Source organism: Rutidosis leptorrhynchoides, chromosome 7 (assembly GCF_046630445.1).
Source record: "Rutidosis leptorrhynchoides isolate AG116_Rl617_1_P2 chromosome 7, CSIRO_AGI_Rlap_v1, whole genome shotgun sequence".
NCBI classification, from domain to species: domain Eukaryota; kingdom Viridiplantae; phylum Streptophyta; class Magnoliopsida; order Asterales; family Asteraceae; genus Rutidosis; species Rutidosis leptorrhynchoides.
Window position 1 is genome coordinate 122,039,401 of NC_092339.1, and position 24,321 is coordinate 122,063,721.

Sequence of the window (24,321 nt, forward strand, 5' to 3'; positions counted from 1 at the left end):
AACTACTACAATTCTATATGAAAAACTGATTGTAATAATATTTCGCGTTCAAACTTTTATACAATATTTTACAAACTTACAATACCGCTTATTTTACATAAAGCATGAAATATAGCACACAATAACTTTGATACAAGATAGTTGTGAAGATAATTCTAGCTAGTACACAAGTCGTTCAGCAAAGGCAATAAAGACACGTAATTCATACGTCCAGAAACAAGTCATGCATTCTGGTTTTACTAGGACTACTTCCCATCCTTGGTCTTGTGGAACATAACCGTTATGGTCGTTAATAAGACAGCGTGTTGTAACGTCGTCAAAGGGACGAGGGTTACGTAATGACCAACAGTCTTGTAATAACCTAAAAACCTCATTTCTTACCCCAATTACCGACTCCGTCACTTGTGGGAACGTTTTGTTTAATAGTTGTAGCCCGATGTTCTTGTTCTCACTTTGGTGAGAAGCGAACATTACTAACCCGTAAGCATAACATGCTTCTTTATGTTGCATGTTAGCCGCTTTTTCTAAATCACGAAGTCCTATATTCGGATATACTGAGTCAAAATAATTTCTTAACCCGTTGCGTAAAATAGCATTTGGGTTCCCCGCAATATATGCATCAAAGTAAACACATCGTAACTTATGGATTTCCCAATGTGATATCCCCCATCTTTCGAACGAAAGCCTTTTATAAACCAAGGCATTCTTGGAACGTTCTTCGAATGTCTTACAAACTGATCTCGCCTTAAATAGTTGTGTCGAGGAATTCTGACCGACTCTAGACAAGATTTCATCAATCATGTCTCCGGGTAGGTGTCTTAAAATATTGGGTTGTCTATCCATTTTGTGTTTTTATACTGTAAAATAGACAAGAGTTAGATTCATAAAAAAATACTTATTAATACAAGCAATTTTTACATATATCATAAAGCATAAGCACACTATATTACATATATTACACCATACGAATACAACTATCTTATTCCGACTCGCTCGTTTCTTCTTGTTCGGTTTTGGTTTGTTTTGCCAAGTTTCTAGGGATATATGATGTTCCCCTAATACGAGTCGTCGTTGTCCACATTGGTTTAGAAAAACCTGGTGGTTTAGAGGTTCCCGGGTCATTGTTACAACTTAAGGACTTCGGGGGTTGACGATACATATAAAGTTCATCGGGTTTGGAATTAGATTTCTCTATTTTTATGCCCTTTCCCTTATTATTTTCTTTTGCCTTTTTAAATTCAGTTGGGGTAATTTCTATAACATCATCGAAATTCTCGTCGGAATCCGATTCATCGGAGAATTGGTAATCCTCCCAATATTTTGCTTCCTTGGCGGAAACACCATTGACCATAATTAATCTTGGTCGGTTGGTTGAGGATTCTCTTTTACTTAACCGTTTTATTATTTCCCCCACCGGTTCTATTTCTTCTTCCGGTTCCGATTCTTCTTCCGGTTCCGATTCTTCTTCCGGTTCCGACTCTTCTTCCGGTTCCTCTTCGGGAACTTGTGAATCAGTCCACGAATCATTCCAATTTACATTTGACTCTTCATTATTATTAGGTGAGTCAATGGGACTTGTTCTAGAGGTAGACATCTATCACATAATATCAAACGCGTTAAGAGATTAATATATCACATAATATTCACATGTTAAAAATATATAGTTTCCAACAAAATTTGTTAAGCAATCATTTTTCAAGTAAACACGGTCGAAGTCCAGACTCACTAATGCATCCTAACAAACTCGATAAGACACACTAATGCAAAATTCTGGTTCTCTAAGACCAACGCTCGGATACCAACTGAAATGTCCCGTTCTTATTGATTAAAAATGTTCCATATTAATTGATTTCGTTGCGAGGTTTTGACCTCTATATGAGACGTTTTTCAAAGACTGCATTCATTTTAAAACAAACCATAACCTTTATTTCATCAATAAAGGTTTAAAAAGCTTTATGTAGATTATCAAATAATGATAATCTAAAATATCTTGTTTACACACGACCATTACATAATGGTTTACAATACAAATATGTTACAACAAAATAAGTTTCTTGAATGCAGTTTTTACACAATATCATACAAGCATGGACTCCAAATCTCGTCCTTATTTAAGTATGCGACAGCGGAAGCTCTTAATAATCACCTGAGAATAAACATGCTTAAAACGTCAACAAAAATGTTGGTGAGTTATAGGTTTAACCTATATATATCAAATCATAATAATAGACCACAAGATTTTTCATATTTCAATACACATCCCATACATAGAGATAAAAATCATTCATATGGTGAACACCTGGTAACCGACATTAACAAGATGCATATATAAGAATATCCCCATCATTCCGGGACACCCTTCGGATATGATATAAATTTCGAAGTACTAAAGCATCTGGTACTTTGGATGGGGTTTGTTAGGCCCAATAGATCTATCTTTAGGATTCGCGTCAATTAGGGTGTCTGTTCCCTAATTCTTAGATTACCAGACTTAATAAAAAGGGGCATATTCGATTTCGATAATTCAACCATAGAATGTAGTTTCACGTACTTGTGTCTATTTTGTAAATCATTTATAAAACCTGCATGTATTCTCATCCCAAAAATATTAGATTTTAAAAGTGGGACTTTAACTCACTTTCACAGATTTTTACTTCGTCGGGAAGTAAGACTTGGCCACTGGTTGATTCACGAACCTATAACAATATATACATATATATCAAAGTATGTTTAAAATATATTTACAACACTTTTAATATATTTTGATGTTTTAAGTTTATTAAGTCAGCTGTCCTCGTTAGTAACCTACAACTAGTTGTCCACAGTTAGATGTACAGAAATAAATCGATAAATATTATCTTGAATCAATCCACGACCCAGTGTATACGTATCTCAGTATTGATCACAACTCAAACTATATATATTTTGGAATCAACCTCAACCCTGTATAGCTAACTCCAACATTCACATATAGAGTGTCTATGGTTGTTCCGAAATATATATAGATGTGTCGACATGATAGGTTGAAACATTGTATACGTGTATATGGTATCTCAAGATTATATAATATACAATACAAGTTGATTAAGTTATGGTTGGAATAGATTTGTTACCAATTTTCACGTAGCTAAAATGAGAAAAATTATCCAATCTTATTTTACCCATAACTTCTTCATTTTAAATCCGTTTTGAGTGAATCAAATTGCTATGGTTTCATATTGAACTCTATTTTATGAATCTAAACAAAAAAAGTATAGGTTTATAGTCAGAAAAATAAGTTACAAGTCGTTTTTGTAAAGGTAGTCATTTCAGTCGAAAGAACGACGTCTAGATGACCATTTTAGAAAACATACTTCCACTTTGAGTTTAACCATAATTTTTGGATATGGTTTCATGTTCATAATAAAAATCATTTTCTTAGAATAACAACTTTTAAATCAAAGTTTATCATAGTTTTAATCTAACTAACCCAAAACAGCCCGCGGTGTTACTACGACGGCGTAAATCCGGTTTTACGGTGTTTTTCGTGTTTCCAGGTTTTAAATCATTAAGTTAGCATATCATATAGATATAGAACATGTGTTTAGTTTATTTTAAAAGTCAAGTTAGAAGGATTAACTTTTGTTTACGAACAAGTTTAGAATTAACTAAACTATGTTCTAGTGATTACAAGTTTAAACCTTCGAATAAGATAGCTTTATATGTATGAATTGAATGATGTTATGAACATAATTACTACCTTAAGTTCCTTGGATAAACCTACTGGAAAAGAGAAAAATGGATCTAGCTTCAACGGATCCTTGGATGGCTCGAAGTTCTTGAAGCAGAATCATGACACGAAAACAAGTTCAAGTAAGATCATCACTTGAAATAAGATTGTTATAGTTATAGAAATTGAACCAAAGTTTGAATATGATTATTACCTTGTATTATAATGATAACCTACTGTAAGAAACAAAGATTTCTTGAGGTTGTATGATCACCTTACAAGATTGGAAGTGAGCTAGCAAACTTGAAAGTATTCTTGATTTTATGTAACTAGAACTTGTAGAATATATGAAGAACACTTAGAACTTGAAGATAGAACTTGAGAGAGATCAATTAGATGAAGAAAATTGAAGAATGAAAGTGTTTGTAGGTGTTTTTGGTCGTTGGTGTATGGATTAGATATAAAGGATATGTAATTTTGTTTTCATGTAAATTAGTCATGAATGATTACTCATATTTTTGTAATTTTATGAGATATTTCATGCTAGTTGCCAAATGATGGTTCCCACATGTGTTAGGTGACTCACATGGGCTGCTAAGAGCTGATAATTGGAGTGTATATACCAATAGTACATACATCTAAAAGCTGTGTATTGTACGAGTACGAATACGGGTGCATACGAGTAGAATTGTTGATGAAACTGAACGAGGATGTAATTGTAAGCATTTTTGTTAAGTAGAAGTATTTTGCTAAGTGTATGGAAGTCTTTCAAAAGTGTATAAATACATATTAAAACGCTACATGTATATACATTTTAACTGAGTCGTTAAGTCATCGTTAGTCGTTACATGTAAGTGTTGTTTTGAAACCTTTAGGTTAACGATCTTGTTAAATGTTGTTAACCCAATGTTTATAATATCAAATGAGATTTTAAATTATTATATTATCATGATATTATCATGTATGAATATCTCTTAATATGATATATATACATTAAATGTCTTTACAACGATAATCGTTACATATATGTCTCGTTTAAAAATCATTAAGTTAGTAGTCTTGTTTTTACATATGTAGTTCATTGTTAATATACTTAATGATATGTTTACTTATCATAGTATCATGTTAACTATATATATATATCCATATATATGTCATCATATAGTTTTTACAAGTTTTAACGTTCGTGAATCACCGGTCAACTTGGGTGGTCAATTGTCTATATGAAACATATTTCAATTAATCAAGTCTTAACAAGTTTGATTGCTTAACATGTTGGAAACATTTAATCATGTAAATATCAATCTCAATTAATATATATATAAACATGGAAAAGTTCGGGTCACTACAGTTAGTCCCGTTAAAAGAGAGTATGCTTGTCGAGGTCGCCAATGGAAAACTTGAGAAAGTTGACCATATTAGTCGAGGAGCTATTATCAACATAGCTGGTGCAGATTTTGAAATTGATTTGATACCCATCAAACTGGGAAGTTTTGACGTGATCGTTGGTATGGATTGGCTGACGAAAGTAAGGGCCGATATTATTTGTGGAGATAAAGCTCTTCGTATACCACACGGAGAAGGTGAGCCACTGATCATCTACGGAGAGAGATGTACCTTGAAGCTGAACCTCATTAGTTGCGTGAAAGTGCAAAAGATTATGAAGAATAGATGTCTTGCTGTCCTAGCGCATGTGAAAACGGTAGAAACTGAGGTGAAGAGCGTGAACGATGTTCGAATTGTGAAAGAATTTTCCGATGTCTTCCCTGAAGAATTGCCTGGATTACCACCGCCGAGAGCCGTAGAGTTTCAGATCGATTTAGTGCCAGGAGCAGCACCTGTAGCTCGCGCACCTTATAGACTCCCACCTTCCGAGATGCAAGAATTACAGAGCCAACTACAAGAACTGTTAGATCGAGGATTTATCCAACCAAGTTTCTCGCCTTGGGGCGCACCTATGTTGTTTGTGAAGAAGAAGGATGGATCCTTCCGTATGTGTATCGACTACCGTGAACTCAACAAATTGACAATCAAGAATCGGTATCCTCTTCCCAGAATTGATGATCTTTTTGATCAACTACAAGGATCGAGCGTTTACTCTAAGATCTATTTGCGATCCGGTTATCACCAGTTGAGGGTGAAGGAAAGTGACGTGATGAAAACTGCGTTCAGAACTCGTTATGGTCATTATGAGTTTCTCGTGATGCCATTCGGTTTAACCAACGCACCTGCCGTGTTCATGGACCTCGTGAATCGTGTCTGCAAGCTGTACTTGGATAAGTTTGTTATCGTCTTCATAGATGATATCCTCATCTACTCTAAGAGCGAAGAAGAGCATGAGCAACACCTCCGACTAGTACTTGAACTCTTGAGACAGGAGCAACTGTATGCGAAATTCTCCAAGTGTGAATTTTGGTTGAAGGAAGTCCAATTTCTGGGTCATGTTGTGAGCGACCAGTGTATCAAATTTGATCCCGCCAAGATTGAAGCTATCAGCAAGTGGGAGACGACCACTACTTCGACGCATATTCGCTAATTCCTAGGTCTCGCCGGTTATTACCAAAGATTTATTAAAGGTTTCTCTCTGATTGCGCATCCTTTGACCGCGCTGACTCACAAGGGGAAGAAGTTCATTTGGGAACCCGCACACGAATCAGCATTTCAAACTTTGAAAAAGAAGTTAACCACCGCACCTATCCTATCACTTCCTGAGGGCAGTGACAACTTTGTTGTTTATTGTGATGCATCGAAGAGTGGTTTTGGTTATGTACTGATGCAACGATCAAAGGTTATTGCCTATGCTTCCCGTCAACTGAAGATTCATGAGCGGAACTACACTACTCACGATCTCGAACTTGGAGCCGTTGTCTTTGCGCTTAAATTGTGGAGACACTATCTTTATGGAACTAAGAGCACTATCTTCACCGATCACAAGAGCCTCCAACACATCTTCGATCAGAAGCAACTGAATATGAGACAGCGTCGATGGATTGAGACGCTGAACGACTACGATTGTGAACTCCGTTATCATCCTGGCAAGGCCAATGTTGTAGCCGATGCTTTGAGTCGAAAGGAGAGGATGGCACCTCTTCGTGTTAGGGCACTGAACATCACCATTCATTCAAATCTCAACAGTCAGATCCGTGTAGCCCAAGACGAGGCTCTCAAGGAGGAGAATATATCTCACGAACATTTGAACATTCTTGTCTCTCGATTCGAGGTTAGTGAGTCTGGACTCCGATGTTATGCCGGAAGAATTTGGGTACCTCTTTATGAAGATCTACGGAACCTTATACTTGATGAAGCACACAAATCGAGATATTCGATTCACCCCGGAGCGGGCAAGATGTACCACGATCTTAAGGAACAGTACTGGTGGTCGAATCTTAAGAAGGACGTTGCGACTTATGTTGGTAAGTGTTTGACTTGCTCGAAGGTTAAGGGCGAGCATCAGAGGCCCTTTGGATTACTTCAACAACCGGAAATTCCACAATGGAAGTGGGAAAGGATAACGATGGATTGTATCACCAAGCTACCAAAGACGGTGGGCGGATGTGATACCATCTGGGTTATCGTTGACCGTCTTACCAAATCTGCACACTTTTTAGCCATGAAGAAAACGGATACGATGGAGAGACTTGCTCAATTATACATCAAAGAGGTTGTATCTCATCATGGTGTACCTTTATCGATCATCTCGGATCGCGATCCCCATTTTACTTCCAGATTTTGGCGTTCTTTACAAGAAGCCATGAGAACTCGTCTCGACATGAGTACTACTTATCACCCACAGACCGACGGGCAAAGTGAACGCACGATTCAGACCTTGGAAGATATGTTGCGTGCATGTGTCATTGATTTCGGAAAGGCCTGGGAAAGGCATTTGCCGTTAGCCGAATTCTCGTACAACAACAGTTATCACTCGAGCATTAATGCCGCACCTTTTGAAGCGTTGTATGGCTGCAAGTGCCGATCTCCTATTTGTTGGGCCGAAGTAGGCGAAGAGTAAATCACCGGACCCGAGGTAGTCCATGAAACGACGAAGAAGATTGCTCAGATTCAAGCGAGACTTAAGACTGCCCGTGATCGACAAAAGAGTTATGCCGATCTTAAACGTAAAGACTTTGAATTCAACGTAGGTGATCGTGTTATGTTGAAGGTTGCACCTTGGAAAGGTGTGATTCGTTTTGGAAAACGCGGAAAGTTAAACCCGCGGTACATTGGTCCTTTTAAAATCTTAGAGCGTGTTGGACCCGTTGCTTACCGTTTGGATTTACCAGCACAATTGAGCTCAGTTCATCCTACCTTCCACGTGTCAAACTTGAAGAAGTGTCTTGTTGCACCCGAACTCATCATACCACTTGAAGAATTTACTATTGATGACAAACTCCACTTTGTGGAAGAACCTGTCGAGATTATGGACCGTGAAGTCAAGACTTTGAAACGCAACAAGATTCCGATCGTCCGAGTACGATGGAATGCTAAACGAGGACCTGAGTTTACCTGGGAGCGAGAGGATCAAATGATGCAGAAGTATCCTCACCTTTTCCCAACTCCTCCATCTACCTCAACTTAAAATTTCGGGACGAAATTTTCTTTAACAGGTGGGTAATATAACGACCCTGGTTTTTCCGTCTTTAATTAATAATGTTTATTATTAATGCTTGTGATTTAACAAATGTATTTTATTACATTTACTCGTTACCATGATTGATCATACATGACTTTGAATGCCCAAAACGTCTTTGTGACACACGTACATTACACGAATAATACTTTCGAGTATTATTTACATTCATGATTAATTGTTATTAATCATTTTTAATTAACTAAGGTTATTAGTTAATTACTTGGGCTTTAATTGGATTTATTTGATAGCTACTTGAACTTGGGCTTTCATTAGTGTTATTGGACTTAGAAGCCCAACCTACATCTTTAATGGACTTATTAGCCCAAAACTTCATGTAAGTATTACTTATAACTTAACTAAATTGATTAAAGACTTATGGAATCAAGTTACTTGATACTTACAACTACTTCCCATGCAAGCACTTCATTTAACCAACTTTTGAGTCAAACACATACATGTAACTAGTGGGTATTTTCCCCCTCCCTTGGCCTAGAAGCCGTCGGCCATGAGGCCTTATGGGGAGTTCCAATTTTTTTTTATTACATACTCACTAGTATCTTTCACATATCTCTCATTTCAAACACACACAACTTAATTGCAAATACTTCTCTCTCATTTCTCTCTCAATTTTGTAAGTGACTTGAGACTTTTCTCTCCTCTTTCTTTGTCCCAAAACCGAAGCATGTATACATACATATCATCATCATCTTTTGTTCTTTGTTTGTTGTTTGATACTTGTTAGTTGTTGTTACTTTGTTACTTGTTGTTATTACTTACTAATTATCAAGAATCAAACTTGCTAGTTTGTTCTTCATTTATCTTGTATTTACAAGAACATAAGAGAGCTTAAACTTCCAAGTTTATGTTCTACATTTAAAGTTTTAGAAGATTAAAGTTCATGAGTTAAAATCATACTTGTGTTCATGAAGTAAACTTAAAGTTTACTTTCTAAAGATCAAGATTTAGGCTTGAATCTTTAAAAGTATGAAACCCATGAACTTATTTGTAACACCCTAGGCAAATCCCACATCGCCCACGAACATGAGTGATCATGGGATTATAAGGTAATACTCACGCTTAAATGACACAACGCGTTTTGGGATCACAGGCTGAGTAAAAGTGCGAGTACGTTATGGTTAAGCGTGCTCGGGCGAGAGCACTACCAGGATGGGTGACCTCCTGGGAAAGTGCTTATCGTGTGTGGTCGCCAAGAAAAAGCCGTGCGCCTGCGGGCAAAGCGGACAATATTGTGGTCATGTTAAGCTGGGGTGTGAATGTAACACCCTAGGCAAATCCCACATCGCCCACGAATATGAGTGATCATGGGATTATAAGGTAATACTCACGCTTAAATGACACAACGCGTTTTGGGATCACAAGCTGAGTAGAAGTGCGAGTACGTTGTGGTTAAGCGTGCTCGGGCGAGAGCACTACCAGGATGGGTGACCTCCTGGGAAAGTGCTTCTAGTGTGTGGTCGCCAAGAAAAAGCCGTGCGCCTGCGGGCAAAGCGGACAATATTGTGGTCATGTTAAGCTGGGGTGTTACTGAATGGTATCAGAGCCACTCATGTGCCGTTGGGGGTGGTAGGGCAAACCTCATCGAGGACGATGAGTCCCTGAGGGGGGTGAATGTAACACCATAGGCAAATCCCACTTCTAGTTTACTTTCTAAAGATCAAGACTTAGGCTTGAATCTTTAAAAGTATGAAACTCATGAACTTATTACTTGTTTACTTAGTTTATTTCTTTATATTATGCACTTTAATTTCATGTTCATTGGTTTAAATGGTCAAGTATTACAAGTTAGTCTTGATCTCATACTTCTTGAAACTAAAAGTTAACTTTAAGATTTCAAGAACATGGAAGTGTAACTCTTTAGTTATAACTTCATAAACTTATGAAAGATCTAAGTTTCTATAGCTTATGGTCTACTTACTTTGTCATAATCAAGAGCTTGTAAGCTTACATACACTTTACTAGTTAATAATCTAAGTTTTGTAACTTATGGTTTCATTAAAGTAAAGATTCAAGTATTCATACTTAGGATTTAATTTAATAACTTTAGATCTAGACCTTTGGGACTTGGATCTTCAAGATCTAACTAAGAACTATGTTCTACATCTTAAGATCTTGATTAGTTAGTTTACTTTCTAGTTTGTAGTTCAATATTACTCTTATATTTCATGTATGTGTTAAATCTAAGACTTTGATGTAACTTTGGTTCATCAAAACACTTGCAACACTTAAATGAGTTGTGCTACATGTCTTGGACTTGCACAAGTGTTATGATGGTGAAACCTTGGTTAAGATGATGCAAACACATCAACGAGTTGTACACTTGAAGCTATATGCATCAAGGATGAGAACCGTGATAAGCATCGAACCCAAGAACCCACCGGAACCTACTGTTTTACTGTTTCTGTGTCTGACCCATACGACCCGGGCTACTGTAAAGATGATTTTCAGATATCTCTGTTCGATTATATAACTTTTCATTTAGGACTCGTCTTAATCCGAGTTACGGTTTAGGATTTATGGCCCTCCGATCGTCACTATGTCCATTTAACGTTGTGCTGAAAATTCTGACCTACTCTCACTTAGACCGTCGCCACGGTCAAACGAAGACGAGTTTGCTTCTGTAATTTTTACCACAACTAAAGGACTCATATACGGATCCATGGCCACTGGTCTCACCTTATTTCAGTAGGTATTGAGTCCGTGGCAACTGACCGAATTCAGCCTTTGTTTTAAACTTCTTTCATGAACGAAACTTACTTTACACCTTTTGTTTGATGATGAATGATGATGACCTTTAAGACCTAATTTACATACTTTTAAACCTATTGGAACGATTTACTAACTTAGTCATGTTTGACTTAGGTTGAGGACCCGTTTGGACAACCTACATACTTGCTTATTTCCCGAGTCATACTTAACCGCTACTTTATCATTGTGAGTTATAGCATCCCTTTTTACTTTAACTATTTTGGGAACTGAGAATACATGCACATTTTACGTTTTACATACTAGGCACGAGTACTTAAACTTTATATATGTGTGGGTTATACAACGGCATAAACATTCCCTTTAGCTCGGTAACGTTTAGTCATTGGTTTTTGAACCGGTGAACGCGAATCTTAGATATGGATCCATAGGGTTTGACATCCCCACTCGGGCTAGTAGCGCTAGTATTTAACGGGTGTTTAATACTTCGTATACATACGCACTTGCCAAGTGTACTTTCAGGGGGTATAAACGTTAAGTTAGTTACCAAGTGCCCACGGTTAACATATACTTTATCATACTGTTTTGAAACGCTCTTTGTAGCACTGAAATCTCGTGGCCTACCTTACATACTGTTATACTTAAACTATAGCTCACCAACCTTTGTGTTGACGTTTTTAAGCATGTTTTTCTCAGGTGCTAAAGGTTGCTTCCGCTGTATACTAGTCTTGCTGTAGACACCCGCTGCTTTAGAGATGTCACTGCATGAACTACTTTATCTTGCATTCAAACTTAGTTACTTTTGAAACTATGATTTGTAATGACCTAAGGGTCACGCACTATTATATTTGCTTCTGTTCATAGAAGCATACTTTGGTTGTAAAACATTTGGCGTTGGTTATGATGTCAGCTTTTATCATGAATGCAAACTTGTTTTGAAAACGCATATAGTGTTTGACCTTGTAATGATCCTGTTGTTGATGGTCCGTACATGATGATTTAGAACGGGGCGTCACACTTGTGACCCCTCACGCCACAATTATAACACCTAGACGCACTAGAATCCGATATACCCGTCCGTGTACCACCCGTGCTCACGCTCGGACCCTTAGTCCTCTTACTTAGAGCACCATAAGAAACAACCCTTCTCTCACTTGAAGGCTCACTTATCTTCGATTGCGAGTACGACTCGAAACTCCTAGCCAAGTCGAATCATTCCGAAAACGATTTCGCTTGACCCTGACAAATTTTATCCTTCAAGTCATCATTCAAGGTCCGATAGAAATCCCCCATCAACAAATGATCGTTCCCCAAATACTCCGGGCAAAGGCGAGCCTTCGCCACAAAGGTCGTCTTGAGAGTATTCAAATCTATAGATCCTTGTCGCAAATTTCGCAACTCATTACGCAACTCCCCCAAATCGGCTGAAGTCCAGAACTCCTCGAAGAATTCCTCCTTAAATTCGTCCCACGATAAAGTCATAAACGCTTCGCCACCGACAAGGTCAATCTTACCATCCAACCAATCCCTCGCCCTACCCCGCAACAAACTAGTAGTGAGTCTCGTCTTTCTCTCGGGAGGGCATTCAATAGTGCGAAAACACCCTTCGACATCCGTGATCCATGTGGTGCTTACCAAAGGATCCGGTTTCCCGTCATACATCGGGGGTTTAGTCCTCATGAAGCTCTTAAGACAACGCTCCATTTCACCACTAGTTCGGGATTCGGAATACTTCCTATCCATTTCTTCTCGAAACGCACTCATTTGCTCCGCAACGGCGGCCGCAACTCTAGCGTTAAACTCCAAATCATTCGTCTCGATCCCGTTTTCCGTCGCCATTCTAAGGAATGTAAAAGCGATTAGATCACGAACGTATAAAGCACACACACAACACCGCCCCATCTTGCTAAACACTCGTCGTACATCACTTGTTAGACACGGTTTGCACCCGTAATAAGGTTTGCAAGTCCTTATTACGCGCACACGTCGTATCGACTAGTTAGTACAACGACCGCCTCGATCGATGATATAAACAAACACAAACAAAATTCTACGCGATATAAACACACGCGAGAATAATTATCATAACACAATAATATATTAATAATATCCGCATTACTAATATAAACGTTAGTCCACCTACAACAAGGCACTAACTATAACCCATTCCAACCCGTAATCCTACAAGTCCCACAACAAATTTAGAACACACAAAAGTCTAAGTCTAGGCACCTATCTCAAGTCACCTAAATCCCTTAGACCATGCTCTGATACCACTTGTAACGACCCAACCCGTTATCCAACCGAAAACACGCTTAGATTTTTTTTTTTTTTTTTATAACAAAGATCAACTTTTCAGGCAAATGGAGCGCCGCTCCATATAGGGGCGCGCCGCTCCAAACCCTGCTGTCCCAATTGTCATTTTCACGCAAAAAGATCTCATACTTCCCGACACTTTTGGACCAAATGCTTTTCACAACACATTATAATAGTTGAAGATAACACGTTTCAATACTAAAATGAGTCTTACGACACCGGGCCCACATATGCCCAAATTACCCTTTAAGTACAAGGTACAAGTTTCGACCCCATGACTTTAAACACAAAATAAAAGCCGAGCATGGCGATTGGGGATACGCTACCCAATCCTAATCGAATCCAAAAGCAAGCCTTCTAAAGCAACTACGCGAGTCACTAGTTCCCACGCTTACCCGAGCCACCTCATCCAAGCAAATCTATAAAAAAGTAAATAACGAGAGGGTAAGCTAAAGCTTAGTGAGTGAAAATATACTACATACATATATATGCATAAAATGAACACGCCACATAAATAAACAAATACCGCATACCGGAGCATCCAAGCATAAAGGCAAGCTAATCTAAGCATACCGTACGATCACTAAGCAACAAGCTAATAATACCATCAATAAGATAAGTTCACCAACGTCGATGTGAACAACGCCAATAAACTACACCCGGAGGGTTAGCTACATCACGACAATACAACATTATACGTATACAATATATATATAACTCGAACAATATAATATGCTCACGCTTACAACACAATAACCATGGTTAACCAATCGTACAAGGGAATGGCGCTCGCAAAAATGCCATCGGTGTTCATAACATCTGTTAGTGTACTTAACACCTCGTATCACTAAACCCTAGGGTGGCACCTTAACACCTCGGTACTTCACCCCGAGTGGCATCTTAACACCTCGATGCTTCACTCTTTATTTTATGGAGTGGCGCCTTAACACCTCGACACTTCACTCCTAGGTGGCACCTTAACACCTCGATGCTTCACCCCGAGTGGCATCTTAACACCTCGATGCTTCACCCGTCAATTACTTAGAGTGGCATCTTAACACCTCGATGCTTCACTCCGAGTGGCGTCTTAACACCTCGACACTTCACTCGTCACGTGAAACGTGGTGTCTTAACATTTCGACACTTCACATCTCACACTACAACAAATAGATACGTTATATACCTACGCGTATAATTATTTCACTCACAATATTAACCCTTCGTCATTGGAGTTATATAAGTCCACATCACAATATTAACCCTTCGCCATTGGGGTTATATAATCCACATCACACGCCCATGTGATAACGTACACACAAAGTGTGCACCTCGCCAAGGTGGTCAACCAAAATGCACAACCGTGCCAATTGGACCTATACACAAGTCCAACAATTTCACCTATATGAGAAGTGAGCTCTATAACCGAGAACCCCTTCACCCGACCCGCACCCATCCTACACATACATATGCATATAGGATATTAACACTCACCTTGAAGTCTTGATGGATGCCAAACCAAAATCCGCAAACCGTCGATGGAATGTACCTTTTCCATTATCACAATCACAAACAACACAATTAGGGAGGATTTATAAACCAACCCAAATTGACAACTAGTGCAATCTCGACCCAATTGCACCTCCAAGCGCAAACCGCGCCCAAACTAACCAATAATCACTAACACTAGTGACAATGGTCCTAATAAGTCAATTAAACCCGAACACAAGTGTTAAACACTTGTCTTGCCCAATTTGACACCAAAACTCTAATTTTGACCCATTTCAAATTTAGTCAACCAACACACCCAAATGAGTTCCAACACTTCCATAATCACTAACACTAGTGATTATACACCATTTACTAGCCTTACAAGCTTACACTTGCTCATCAAACCCAAAACCAGCCAAAATCAACAATAACCCGAATCTTGGTGTTAATCTTCAATTAACAACTAAATGGGTTCCATTTATGAACATACAATCAAAAACCCTAAGTTTGGATGAAGAACACAAAAACGAAATTCGGATTTAGGGCTTACCGTTAGTATCACCTTGTAGCTAAGAACGAGGAGAACAAAGTTGCCTCTTACGCCTTCGATTAAAACATGAATCTTCCTTTCCAAAATCCCACTTGAGTGATTTGAAGTATTTATGTTTTGAGAGGAAAGTGAGAAAGAAAATGGAAAAGAAAATGGAAAAGAAAAAGATAAATGAAATGAATGGATGGGATTTAAGATCCCAAATCTGGCACATACGCAAAATGACCAACATGCCCTCGAATCTCCTTTAAAATTGCAAATCGGGTACCAGCTCGCCCAGAATGCCGCGCCGCGGCCACAATCGTCGCGCCGCGACCTATAACGTATTCTGGTGGTTTCCTTAACATGCTTCCTGGAATTGAAATCAGCTGAATGTCGCGCCGCGGCCCTTTCTGTCGCGTTGCGACCCAAGGCATGGTCTCGTGCCTTCCTTACCGTGCCTCCTGATCCTGATTTGCTTGAAATGTCGCGCCGCGACCCATACCTCCGCTCCGCGACCTTTAACTTGGTCTGATCACTTTTCGCATACAAGAACTTCAATGCACGAACATGTCTCAATTCCTCCATACACCTATCGTACATACGCGATACACCTGTAAAACATGTACGGGGAAAAACGGGGTGTTACTGAACAACCGTCGGAAAATGCAGGAGGCAAGAAGAGCGCATGAGGGTCACAAAAGGAAAACAAGGACAAGAAAAGGAAGGAGATCCGGACCACCGGCGGAGATCCGGACCACCGGCGGAGAGCCGGTGGCCGGAGGAGCAAGCGGCGCTGTTTAGATCTAGGGTTTGAAGGAATTTTAAGAGACGAGAGAGTTTTTAAGAGAGAGAGTTTAAGTGGGTGTACATATTTTGATATTGCTAATATATTTAGATATTGCTAATATATTTGACAAAATGTGAGATTAATATCTAGACACTATTTAAAATTAATTGATGTTTTATGTAACTCGAAGTAGTAATCTTTTGATTAGCGTATTCTAAGGAATTGAATATGTGTAGTCAAAATATTGACATTATTAATTTATTAATTAAATTGATTTTTGAAACTGAATTTACCATTGAATTTTGAAAAAGCTAAAGAATAACATAAAAAGTACTCCAATCAAATATTCATCACTATATGCTTTCATAGCTACTTGTACTTTTGATCAAACGCCCATGTATTTATGTACATATTGTACTAAATGAATATTGCCAGAACCTTTCATCTTAATGTTATATTGTCAAGATTCAAGCAGCCTTTATGATGCCGGTGTTCGCAATGGAGATGACGCCGGTAACATTGTTTTGGAGGGGTCTTTTCATTTTCAGGAAGATGTGAGTCATGTTGTTGGGGTTGTGGACGAGTTTACTCCAAGGGTGGTCTCTAGTGACGAGTCTGTCTTCTATAGTCGTGATCTGTGGATTGTTTCTTCTGGTATTGACATTGGCGTTGTGTTGTGGTGGTGAGGAAAGAGTTGTAAAGAGTCATGTCTTAAGGTGTGAGAGAACATTCAACGTCATAAGGTTTTTATGGTGACTTCTTCCGGTTTTGAGTCCACCTATGTTGGCGTTTCGGTGGCAAAGTCAGGAAAGATGAATAAAGAAGAAAGCTTCGGACGATGGCGGGTCTCTTATTGAACGGGTAGCAGGGCCAAGGTTATAGAAGATGATGGTGGCGTGGGCATCTTGAAGTTTGGTTGATTGCTTAGTAAGGGTTTTGACGTAATTAAGAAGGAATCGTCCCTTCCTGGGACCGATAAGGTAAGGCGGAGAGAAGGAAGAAGGGAAAAATTTAGAAAGACATAAATACCCTCATGTGGAGGCACGTGAGATGAGATAAAAGAAAAAATAGAAGCCTGTCAGACGAAGTAATGATCCTAGTTATAATTAAAATTGAAGGGACAACTAAAGCAAAAGGCAAACCACATAAACGATGGGCATAATCATATCATATATCATGAAAAACATATAAACCAAGAAGCAACAAAAACGATTGGGCAGGATCCATTTAGCTTGCAAGAAACGATTTCATCTTCAACGGGAGCTACACTTGTTGGGCGAGTATCCTACGGAGCATCAAGCTCAAGGTCCATAAGATAGCACAACTTTTGTTGTTCTATGATTCACCTCCGAATAATGAGTAGATAGGGAAGGAGGTCTTCCTATGAGCTACCACAGTCAAATTGTGTTATGGACATCAATTTTTTATGTATGGGATTATGACAATCCCGGTCTTTTATGTCATACGGTTTAGTTCATTTTGTTGGTAGTTTCTTTGCTAGATCTTAACCGAATGGCCTTGTCAGTCTGTAATATGCATTTGCATTGGAGTTCCTTCGTCTTTTTGATGAATGACATCCTATTTCGTTTAATGATATTCCTTTTTTTTTTTTTGCCGGGAAAATAAATATAAACTAGAAAGTTTGAGGGTGGATCAACTTGAGAAACCCCGAGTTGTGACAACTCCACAGGCCCAAAATGCGAATACGCCTATTAAGAAAGCCCATTTGTAAGAAAAGATACATAATGGACCATTTTAACATTTGTTAGTTTTCATGAGTGGATAATGGTCACATAACAAAGAATTTGACAAGAAACTTTTACAAGTCCAAAATATTCCAAAAAGTATGATTTGATTTTTCTTAATAAGACTATCATGTAGTTAGTTGTCATCAAATGACAAAAGTAGCAATATTCCAAGGCAGATAAACAAAACGTGTACCAAAACAAATGGCACCAAAAAGGCTATTCTACAAACAAACCGTTGCATCCAAATCCAAAAACACACCATTTGTGCACCAAAAAGACCATTTTTCATTATACCAACTAGCATCCCAAACACCTGCTTACAAGTTTTTAATCCAGTTCACCTCCACAAACGGAAAATTTAGGAAAACATTACATTATACCCCCCAGCCCCATCCTAATACTACATTAAGTCGATAAACTACGCTAAACCCCGGTCAGCAATGGTCAGCCTTAAAATAAATATTAATGAACCAAAAGCACTTAAAAAGTTCCAAAATTAGCATTGTCTAAGCCTCTAAGGTGCTAAGCTATTTGTAGTGCTTTTAGTCATTTGCTAATAAGATTGATGATGTGGCCAAATGAAGAACTCGCCCGAAGTTGGTGGTAGTAGCAACATCTGGTTCCCTACTGAACTTGAGGTTGCGGGCTCACCATGATGGTTCGGGTGTAAATGCTGGAAAAAATTCTGATGATGATGGTACGATTGTGTTGAGTTCGGATCAAACGGCATGGCGTAAGGGATGCTGGTAACCGGCGGGGTGTTACTGAAACTGAGGGTGGTCCCACCGTTTCCGGTGATGAATTGTGGTGGTTGATGGTGGTTCATGATCAACGAAGGTTTTTGTTCGGCCTCGAGTGAGATTTTTAAGCGCTTTGCGGACCCACCAATAGGAAGGGAGCTATTGGAAATAGCTTCGACATCGTAACGTTTCATCTCGAAATTTGTCACCGCGTTTATACCACGGAACTTGATTGCTGCTATGTCGTACGCTTCGGCTGCTTCCTCTTCGGTGGCTGAAAAATTATATTATACGCAATAAGAAATATTAGATGATTTTGCATGTAAATTGTATTCGATTGTTTTTACTGCAGACTGTTGTAAAATTAATTACCAAAAGTTCCGAGATATAAATCTTTGTTTCCAGCAACACGGCCAATCCTAGCTTGCCAACGACCTTGTTGATGATGCCTTGTTACACCCCGATAAATCGATGCTCCCCTTGAAAAACCGCTACTTTTTCTATATATTAATTAAGATTAATTATTAATACTATTAATAATAATTACTCTAACTAACGCAACTATATTGCAACATAAACAACATATTTTCAGCACGATTAGTCATTTAAATCATTTTCGAATTTTGTAGATTTAGTTAAACGGGTCAAACGATGACCTTGTTTACAAGTGACCCAAATAAATCTCTCAAGTGATCACATTATTTTAAATTGTTCTTTCAATTAGGTCGCAAATGGTAATGTGTCAAACCAAACCGACAGCCTGTTTCGACATATAACCCATCCCGCCCAATATGCCACTTATAATAAACAGTTAAAATAACACACCTTCTTAGCGAGGCGATAAACTCTTGCTTAGTTGCACTTTTCATTTCTTCAATTTCCGCCGCATAGGTAGCAACCTGAATCAAAGTAATCAAATTACACAACTAGTTCTTAGGAAAAAAAGATCAATCGACCTAAATCACACAAGTTCATAATCCGCATTATATAGATTTACCGGAAAGTTTGTTGTTGCAGTTGGGCCCCAGTATTTTAGAGCGGCCAAATCATAAGCATGCGCCGCCTTATCCTCCTTATCATAACCACCTGAAAATCCACTTAACAACGTTACAATCGAGTATACGTACGCTTTAATAATTCATTTGATACTATGTACGAAAAACAATGAATGATTGATAGTTATAATACATCCACTTACCCAAGTACACTGCAGAAATAATATCATGCCAATTAGCCAATTCCATGCAAAAAAGCCACCAAAAGAAATCAAAGGTTAGCTTATGTCAGTGGTCCATATTTTGAGCACCAATATTATATACTGTCAGATAAAGCAAAAGCTATAATATGGTAAAAATCACTCATTTGAATCTGTATATATGTTTCATTACGAACCGCACGGTTAAAATACAATGATCATATAAGATTCTTTAACTTTACTTTAACTTGGCAAAGTGATGTAAAAAATGCATTTCAAAAGTTTAACTAGATGCCTGTCAGTAACAATGTGGTTTCTCATATTTCCTAATCAAGTTTATCAAAATAATCAAATTTATTAGTAGATAAACAATTTTCAAATGGGCGCGCTATTAGAAGATTAGAGTCTAACAAACGGGATTTTTAACCGTTCACCGCTAAACGTCTTTTGGAATGTTTTAAGAGTTTTACAGTACAATACTTTAAAACATATTTAGTGGTGGCAAAAAATGATGATGTACAGATCATCACCAATAACAAATTTGCACATTTTACACTAAAATACAACCATTTTATGTTGGTGACGCCTCTTCTAATGTTTTAACTTGCAAAATTGTTAACCGGGCCGGAAAAAATATTAACCGCGAGACGATCAACGGTGAAAAGGCGGGACCATAGGTTTCATTGGGTTCGCTTTAGTGGATTCGGTGCGTTTTTATGGTGTCGATTGTCGGTTATTTTGGTCGTTGATAGTATGTAATGTTGTTGTTGTTGTTGTGTGGTCTCTTAGTTGGTTAGTAGGATATGGTTTGTTGTTTTGTACGGAGTAGTTTTTAGTTTATTCGCGCTGCAGTCTAGTTGTTTGTGTGAGAGCTTGGTGTTAGATAGTTATATTATGTTCTCGATTTCTAGGTTCAAGTATCTTCGCTCTTTTTTGTATCTTTTAGTTGAGTGCGTTTTTTTGGAAAACGTTCTTGTTTCTATTTGAGTTTGCGTTATTTTTTGAAATAAAGAAAATACAACCATGTACGAGTTGCTATGTGTAATGAATAGCGTGTAGGTTTGACTGGTCAAACATATGGGAAGGGTAGAAGATGAAATTGAGGGTGGGGAAAAAAGTGAAAAAGGAAAAGTAAAAGCAAATGGTCATGTAGTGATGAAAAGAAACAACAGTGAAATTGCAGGCAAGCAAACTAAGTAGGCCTATATATGTACAAATGTACATACAATAGTTAGTTTGATAGATTTTAGACTGAGAAACAAATACAACACAGATTCAATTGTTGTACACACAATTGTAATATAACAGGGTTAAATCCCGCATGAATTTTGTGGATAAATTCCTTCCATTTTGGGCAAAGAATATATTTAATAAAATAAAGTGTCTGTAAAATAAAACAATGTCCTAAAAAGTATTAAATTCAATTCATTGTGACAGTATCCTCCTGACTGATTTGAAAACTATGAACCTCCTTCACTTATTCATTGCAGTATCTCAGTCATTTCAAACTAGTATTTAGTTTTTGAAAAATATTATTAAATTAAATATATTTAATTTATAGATCATCCAATATAAGTACTGTATTCAGTTAGATGTCATGTAATACCGAGTACTATTGATTTACCCTAGGCCAACTTGGTACTCCGTATTAATTTAAAAATTAATTAATTAACATTTTTATTAATCGGGTTATTTGAGATTAAAAAATATGATTTTCTTTTAACAATATTGACAACAAATATGTAATATGTGCTACTCCTGGTAAAATTTATCATTTTAAGTTTTAGATGCATATATTTCATTGATCACAAAACACATTGTTACTTTTTTTTTTTTTATCATTAGGTCAGCAGGTTAACGATCATTATATTTTTTTCTGGTGCGCTCAAGACGTGTGAAAATGTGGAGATTGGAAGTTTCAATGGTGGTTGTATTTGTGTGTGATTCAATGTTTGTTAGATTTTTTTTGATTCAATATATAGATCAATTTAACTGTATGATCTATTCAACACACTAATTAGAATCACTATCATTCACTTGTAATCATCTTCATGTTTAAATTCCACTTTTTCACAAACAAAAAAAAACAAAATTGTTTAATTAAAAAGTAAACAGGCTTTAACTTTAATACTATTAATAATAAATATTGGAATAATATTACTATTGATAATTTGATAGTTTGATAAACGTGATTAATGGTGAGAAAAAAAAGTACCTTGACGTCCTTTCCTTGCCTGACCTTCCCTCCTACAACTATTATCCCAAAGATGCGCTTCATATCTTCCAGTCCACCTATGCCTAAAATCAACAGTTTTTATATTTATATTTATTTATAAATTTGTACAAAAAATAAATAAATTAAATAAGAAAATAACAATACCTAGTAACACCTCTGTAAATCGAAGTCCTTTGTCCAAAAGTGTCACTAATTTTCTTACAACTATTAGACTCAACCGCCACAATTGCTTTCTCATCACTACCATTCTTATTATTATTATTGACGGCGTTAATACTATTCGTTGTTGTGATTCCCAACGACAACGCATTCATCGGACACTGACCGTACCCTAACTCGTTACCCGACTCAACCCCTGCAAACTCAGTCATCTGAGTTACCGAGTCACTCACTTCAGACCCCGAGTTTGTTGAAAACGCCGCAGCAGCTATCGCTTTCAGATCTTGTTGCCCTCCGAAATACACGGAACTACTTCCGTCATAAATATGAGTCAACGTTGACGAGTCTTGTGTTTCCGTTTGTGTTGACCCGTCTGAGTAACGAAACGGCGCCGTATTCATATCACCACCTAAGAAATCTTCTAGCTTCGGTGCTTGTGGCTGGTGGATATGTGATTCCATAAAGCTTCGAAAAAATGGCGAGTCGTCACCGTCTTTGACTTCTCCGTTACCGTTGTTGACATTTCCGTTACCGTTATCTTTTTCGTTATTACTGTTTCCCCAACCTGCACAACAATTTTCACATGCACAAACACATTATGTGTAACTAACATTTTGATTATTTTTTGCCACAAATAATTACTCGTAAAATATTTAACGTATGAATATATTTTTAGAAATGAAATTAAAAAAAAAAAATGTACCGTTGGCGTAAAAGTTATCGTTGAAGAAATATTGCTGAGATTGAGAATTAGAAGAAGTGAACATTTCCATTGGTTGTAAAGAAAATGAGAGCCAGTTGTTATTATTTTCTCTAGCCATTTTTTTTTTTTTTTTTGAGAATGAAAAATTAATAAATACTGAGAATTGATAAATGTGAGAGCAAGAAATTGGTTGATTAATTAACCCATCATTTTTGTAGCAAAGGGTAGCATGCAAAAAAGAGAAAAATGTATTTTGGATGATGAAAGTTGAGAGAAACAAAAAGTAAGAAAAAAAGGGTGTGTTTTTAAGATGGTAAAAAAGAAGGAAAAGAATGGTGAGGATAGGGGGGAGTATATAATGGGGGTGATAAAAGCAGGTTTCATGGCAGCACCGGCGTAAATTCAGTGGGGAAACACAGTTTTCAATATGTATTCTACTGTCCATAAGGTTTGAATGCATACTTTTTTATTTATTAACTTTACATGTAAATATAAAAATTATTATTATACCACTATTAATTAATATTAATTTTTAATATTAATAATTCGGAGTATTAATTAATTACGGAGTATATTTTATTAACGTATTCACTGACTCGTGAATTCACGGGTTTAGCGAAAAAATCTACATTAAATAGCGTTATTGACCCGTTAATTAATATTTATACTCCGTATTTAATTATATTAATTGAATTTAAATATTCATAATATATATAATTTATTATAAAATGTTTATAATATTAATATTAAACGTCAAGCAGTAGTAAAAATACATTCAAAGATATTGAGATATTTTTTTGAATAACTATATAAATAAATTGTGTAGCCTCAAAACGTTGAGCATTGCGAAGGCTTTTCAAATATATATTTTCAATGTATTGTCATTATTTATCATATTAATATAAATTAAATCAAAGAATATGACATCTTCAAATTCAAATGTTACAACCCTTATAGCAAATATTACAACTTATAGAAGTATATGACGACCTCACAAAAAACTCCCATTTATTAAATAGGATAGATAGATTTATTTTTCTTGAACAATAGTACAATGATCACCTGGGACTTAACTATTCACGCGTTCATCTCATTGCAGTGTATAACCCGTCTTCAACTGCTACTACTTCTCATATTAATAGTCTACCTTTTCTTTTTAGTCTGTACTAAATTAATAGTCCACATATATATATATATATATATATATATATATATATATATATATATATATATATATATATATATATATATATATATATATATATATATATATATATATATATATATAGGAATAATTGGTTATGATACTTTTATATTTTTACTTTATTTAAGTAAGACAAAAATGTAGGTAAAA

General features: G+C 37.0%; 1 protein-coding gene across 1 annotated transcript; it reads right to left on the reverse strand.

The window, feature by feature from the left end:
- Window positions 1-18,487: 18,487 nt before the first annotated feature.
- Window positions 18,488-23,085, reverse strand: LOC139858540 (AP2-like ethylene-responsive transcription factor AIL6). The gene is made up of 8 exons (XM_071847375.1): window positions 22,968-23,085; window positions 22,250-22,829; window positions 22,085-22,167; window positions 19,873-19,881; window positions 19,672-19,760; window positions 19,500-19,573; window positions 19,047-19,174; window positions 18,488-18,948 (listed from the first exon to the last, which is right to left on the reverse strand). Exons 1-8 carry the CDS (start codon window positions 23,083-23,085, stop codon window positions 18,488-18,490), a joined length of 1,542 nt encoding a protein of 513 aa, XP_071703476.1.
- Between the last annotated feature and the right edge of the window lie 1,236 nt (window positions 23,086-24,321).

Excerpts from the sequence above, each read along its gene's own strand:
- LOC139858540 (XM_071847375.1), bottom strand. The coding sequence starts at position 23,085 with ATGGCTAGAGAAAATAATAACAACTGGCTCTCATTTTCTTTACAACCA. Across the intron at positions 22,168-22,249 it reads ATTTACAGAGGTGTTACTAG|GCATAGGTGGACTGGAAGAT; the intron begins GTATTGTTATTT and ends TGTTGATTTTAG. Across the intron at positions 18,949-19,046 it reads TTTATATCTCGGAACTTTTG|CCACCGAAGAGGAAGCAGCC; the intron begins GTAATTAATTTT and ends ATAATTTTTCAG.